The sequence below is a fragment of the Myxine glutinosa genome, chromosome 13 (assembly GCF_964187855.1).
Source record: "Myxine glutinosa chromosome 13, kmMyxGlut1.1, whole genome shotgun sequence".
In the NCBI taxonomy this organism is placed as follows: Eukaryota; Metazoa; Chordata; class Myxini; order Myxiniformes; family Myxinidae; genus Myxine; species Myxine glutinosa.
In genome coordinates this window covers 36,011,973-36,017,972 of record NC_136273.1, presented here as the reverse complement: position 1 = coordinate 36,017,972, position 6,000 = coordinate 36,011,973, and the positions used below count along the sequence as shown (strand labels likewise).

Here is a 6,000-nt window from a genome sequence, read left to right as displayed (position 1 = left end):
TATGTTAAATCGACTGATTTTGCAAATAATTTAGGAAAAATCTCATTTTCTTTTTTCTAATTTTTTATGTTCCCTTTTGACAAATATAACAAGGATTAGTTATTTTTTGGCTTGTTTGAGAGAGCTTTTATTTTCTTCAGATAACCTCGACAAGTCACTCTAACAAATAATGAAAATTCCTCTCTTGCAAAAAAAGCCTGAAATTATCTGAATGTTTCAAATATGTTTTTCATCAGGCAAATCACCATAAAGAATATCCCGAAAGAGACTCAGAATTTCTTTAGAAATTGTGAATGTGTAACTTATATGTGGCTATCTCACCAATTTTGATATTTTTAATTCAGATCCTTCTCCTGCTGTGAATGTAACAAGCACACAGCAGAGCACCACTCATCTCACACTATCGTGGGAAGGCCCCAACGATACAAACAGCAACAGTTACGAATACAAAGTGGCATTGTCTCAAGACGGCATTGTGATGGTGATGAAAACAATCAACACAACAAGTTTCAACTTCACAAACCTCTCTCCAGGAACAATTTATTCTGCAGATATAACAACTCTCTTCAATGAGAGAACAAGTGAACCTGTCCAAATAAGTCTCACCACAGGTATGCAAGAACATCTTTGAGATCCACATGCTGAGTGTAGCACAGAAAATGTTTCTCCAAATGGTGTGCATGTTTAAATTTCATGTATGTTAAATCGACATATTTTGCAAACAATTTAGGAAAAATCTCATTTTCTTTTTTGTCATTTTTTTATGTTCCCTTTTGACAAATATAACAAGGATTAGTTATTTTTTGGCTTGTTTGAGAGAGCTTTTATTTTCTTCGGATAACGTCAACAAATCATTCCAACAAATAATGAAAATTCTCCTCTTGCAAAAAAACCCTGAAATTATCTGAATGTTCAAATGTGTTTTTCATCAGGCAAATCACCACAAAGAATATCCCGAAAGAGACTCAGAATTTCTTTAGAAATTGTGAATGTGTAACTTATATGTGGCTATCTCACCTATTTTAATATTTTTATTTCAGATCCTTCTCCTGCTGTGAATGTAACAAGCACACAGCAGAGCACCACTCATCTCACACTATCGTGGGAAGGCCCCAACGATACAAACAGCAACAGTTACGAATACAAAGTGGCATTGTCTCAAGACGGCATTGTGATGGTGATGAAAACAATCAACACAACAAGTTTCAACTTCACAAACCTCTCTCCAGGAACAATTTATTCTGCAAACATAACAACTCTCTTCAATGAGAGAACAAGTGAACCTGTACAAAAAAGTCTCACCACAGGTATGCAAGAATATGTTTGAGATCCGCACGCCAAGTGTACCACAGAATTTGTTTCTCCAAATGGTGTGCATGTTTAAATTTCATGTACGTTAAATCGACATATTTTGCAAATAATTTAGGAAAAATCTCATTTTCTTTTTTGTCATTTTTTTATGTTCCCTTTTGACAAATATAACAAGAATTAGTTATTTTTTGGCTTGTTTGAGAGAGCTTTTATTTTATTCAGATAACCTCGACAAGTCACTCCAACAAATAATGAAAATTCCTCTCTTGCAAAAAAACCCTGAAATTATCTGAATGTTTCAAATATATTTTTCATCAGGCAAACCACCATAAAGAATATCCCGAAAGAGACTCAGAATTTCATTAAAAATTGTGAATGTGCAACTTATATGTGGCTTTCTCAACAATTATTAAATATTTTTATTTCAGATCCTTCTCCTGCTGTGAATGTAACCAGCACACAGCAGAGCACCACTCATCTCACACTATCGTGGGAAGGCCCCAACGATACAAACAGCAGTAGTTATGAATACAAAGTGGCATTGTCCCAAGACGGCGTTGTGATAGTGATGAAAACAATCAACACAACAAGTTTTAACTTCACAAACCTCTCTCCAGGAACAATCTATTCTGCAGACATAACAACTCTCTTCAATGAGAGATCAAGTGAACCTGTCCAAATACGTCTCACCACAGGTACGCAGGAATATCTTTCAGATCCACATGCCAAGTGCACGACAGAAAATGTTTCTCTAAATGGTGTGCGTGTTTAAATTTCATACATGTTAAATCGACTGATTTTGCAAATAATTTAGGAAAAATTTCAATTTCTTTTATGTCATTTTATTATGTTCCCTTTTGACAAATATGACAAGGATTAGTTATTTTTTGGCTTGTTTGAGAGAGCTGTTATTTTCTTCAGATAACCTCGACAAGTCACTCCAACAAATATTGAAAATTCCCCTCTTGCAAAAAAACCCTGAAATTATCTGAATGTTTCAAATATGTTTTTCATCAGGCAAATCACCATAAAGAATATCCCGAAAGAGACTCAGAATTTCTTTTAAAATTGTGAATGTGTAACTTATATGTGGCTATCTCACCAATTTTTATATTTTTATTTCAGATCCTTCTCCTGCTGTGAATGTAACAAGCACACAGCAGAGCACCACTCATCTCACACTATCGTGGGAAGGCCCCAACGATACAAACAACAACAGTTACGAATACAAAGTGGCATTGTCTCAAGACGGCATTGTGATGGTGATGAAAACAATCAACACAACAAATTTCAACTTCACAAACCTCTCTCCAGGAACAATTTATTCTGCAAACATAACAACTCTCTTCAATGAGAGAACAAGTGAACCTGTACAAAAAAGTCTCACCACAGGTATGCAAGAATATCTTTGAGATCCACATGCCAAGTGCACGACAGAAAATGTTTCTCCAAATGGTGTGCATGTTTAAATTTCATACATGTTAAATCGACTGATTTTGCAAATAATTTAGGAAAAATTTCAATTTCTTTTTTGTCATTTTTTTATGTTCCCTTTTGACAAATATAACAAGGATTCGTTATTTTTGGCTTGTTTGAGAGAGCTTTTATTTTATTCAGATAACCTCGACAAGTCACTCCAACAAATAATGAAAATTCCCCTCATGCAAAATAACCCCTGAAATTATCTGAATGTTTCAAATATGTTTTTCATCAGGCAAATCACCACAAGGAATATCCCGAAAGAGACTCAGAATTTATTTTAAAATTGTGAATGTGCAACTTATATGTGGCTTTCTCAACAATTATTACATATTTTTATTTCAGATCCTTCTCCTGCTGTGAACGTAACCAGCACACAGCAGAGCACCACTCATCTCACACTATCGTGGGAAGGCCCAAACGATACAAACAGCAACAGTTACGAATACAAAGTGGCATTGTCTCAAGACGGCATTGTGATTGTGATGAAAACAATCAACACAACAAGTTTCAACTTCACAAACCTCTCTCCAGGAACAATCTATTCTGCAGATATAACAACTCTCTTCAATAAGAGATCAAGTGAACCTGTAAAAATAAATATCACAACAGGTATGCATGAAAATCAATGGATACATCAATGTGAATGCATATGAACCTCTCTCTCTCTCCAAGCGACGTAATAATGCAAATGTATAACAACGTGGAATTAAGATTATGCCAAAACATCACAGAAAATTAATTTTATTCCTCAGCTATTCAACATTCCTCAACAACAATGACAACACCAACTTCTACAATATTGACAACAACTGCAACAGTAAAACTCACCCAATCAGCCGGTGAGTACGAAAGTGTTTCAAGACGCAATCGTGATCATTATAAAGTACAACATTGCTTGAAACATTTGATAATGTTTTACTAAACCTTCCTTTTTATTCTCACTTAAAAAGTAGAACGACATTCGGTTGAGAGCATTCTCAAATATCTACTTCCTTGATCAAAACGTGCCTGATATGTTGCACAGATAAGAAAGAAAATAAATAAGTACTCAATAAATCAATAATAACTAAGTAACTAATCAATTAATTCAACAAAAAATGAAAATCCTGTTTTTGCCAAAGAACATGCTCACTATTGTGCCGAAATTTTAGCTTTCCAGCTCAAAGGATGGCTGAGATATGGCCCGGCCAAACAGGAAAGAAAACAAATGCAGATACATTCAAAGTACACCGCCCCAGTTCCAAATATATTAGTGACATATTCTCCAGCACACAGCATTGCCGGAGAGTCTTCGGCGCCCGGCGATGCCACCGTGCAGCACATGGAGACGGTATTAGAAGGGAGAGGTGCACAAAAATTGATTGATTAATTGAGTAACTAGAAGAATTTAAAAAATCATGAAATAATTAAATTCTTAATCAATTGGCTTTTTTTGTTTTGTACACGGAGTCAAGGCTCGTGTAAGAGCTAACACATTACACATGAAAACAGGCACATACCCATAAAACATACAATAAACTAGATGGTATTCATAGAATACTTACCCTGTGCAGTCAACTTGTTGCCAGCCAACTCTTCTGTTTTTGAACAATTTTTTCTTTGATCCAATATTAACCAGACCACGTGAGCGATGACATCATAAATTTATATTCTCTACTATAATTGTTGCATAGATCACGCTCAATACATTTCAAACTGATCAGACGAAGGGTTGTCCCTGTCGAATTATGATGTCATAATTATGGCACCAATGACGTCATTTTTAACAACACCTATTCCCCATATGGAGTTCTTTACAATGAGCCATGTTTAAATTTTTTCCATGCAATGGTTTTGGAGATATAGAGGTGCAACATTATTCGGTTTTTCCAAGATGGCGCCCATACCACATGACCTATGACGTCATAATTATCATTAAAATATTTTACATGAGGATGCGTTCCTGTGGTGAAAATTTCGTGCCCATCAGACCAACAGTTGCTGAGAAAAAAATTCACAATGATCGGATAAGTGTTGTACTTGTCAAATTATGACGTCATAACAAGGGCACCAATGACATCATCATTAACATATCTTATTCCCCAAGGGGAGTATTGACAATGAGCCATATTTCATTGTTTTCCATGGAGCTGTTTCAGAGATATAGAGGTGCAACTTTTTTCGATTTTTTCCAAGATGGCCTCTGTACCACGTGACTTATGACGTTATAATTATCATTTAAAAAATTCTACAGGAGCTGCACATATTCTGAAAATTTAGTGTCCATCGGTCTAACAGTTGCAGAGGAATTTTTGTTTTATTCATACTGATCAGATCAAGCGTTGTACTGGTCGAATTATGACGTCATAATTAAGGCACCAATGATATCACCATCAACATATCTTATTCCCCATGATGAGCACTTGACAATGACCCATTGAGCAAAACATTTTCCATTGAGCGGTTTAGGAGATATAAAGGTGTAACGTTTTTCCAATATGGCGTCCGTACCACGTGAACTATGGCGTCATAATTACGAAAAAAAAATTCTAGAGGCGGAGGCGCTTCTACGGTAAACTTTAGTGTCAATCGGACCAACAGTTGCCGAGAAAATGAAATTTTAAAATGCAGAAACGGACGGCACACGGCACACGTACACAACTGAATGCTTAACCCCGCTTTAAACTTCGCGAGCGCAGAGTAATAAAGGGACCGGGAGACAAGAGGGGGAGAGAGAGAAAAGCGTACAAGCACAACAACAGCAGAGAACAGGGACATCGGTAGATCTGTGGAAGGGAGAGGGCCGGTGGGGAGGGGGGGGGGGGGGGAGGGAAGGGGTACACGGTATGAAACAATTTAACACGACTAGGAATTTCAGGAAAGAAGTCGGAGATTGAAAGAGGTGGAGGTGTTTTAACGGGGGTAGAAAAGATCAAGGTTTTGCATGGGGGAAGATAAGAGATGATGGTCAACAGCTGTTTTAAAGACCTGGAGGGAAGAGTGGGTTTGAAGAGAGTGTGGGAGATTGTTCCAGAGGTGGGAGAAAACAGGAATTAAGGAGTGAAGGTGAGCAAGTCAGTCTTGATTTTGGCACTTTCACCAGAAGAAGGTTGCTGACAGATCTTGTGCATCCTGTAGGAATATTTGGGGGACAGAGCAGGGGGAGCAAGGCCAGAGAGGAGTCGGTAGAAGACAGAAAGACCACCAACCTCCCCTACTACGGTGTGA

General features: G+C 37.0%; 1 protein-coding gene across 1 annotated transcript in view; it reads left to right on the top strand.

The window, feature by feature from the left end:
* The first annotated feature begins 3,352 nt into the window (after positions 1 to 3,352).
* LOC137438340 (adhesion G protein-coupled receptor F5-like) overlaps positions 3,353 to 6,000 on the top strand; it is a 152,720-nt gene continuing 150,072 nt past the window's right edge. The window contains exons 1-2 of the mRNA XM_078767001.1: positions 3,353 to 3,402; positions 3,546 to 3,632. Of these exons, the coding sequence (XP_078623127.1) occupies positions 3,569 to 3,632 (64 nt within the window). The 5' untranslated portion in view covers positions 3,353 to 3,402; positions 3,546 to 3,568. The remainder of the gene's footprint in view (positions 3,403 to 3,545; positions 3,633 to 6,000) is intronic.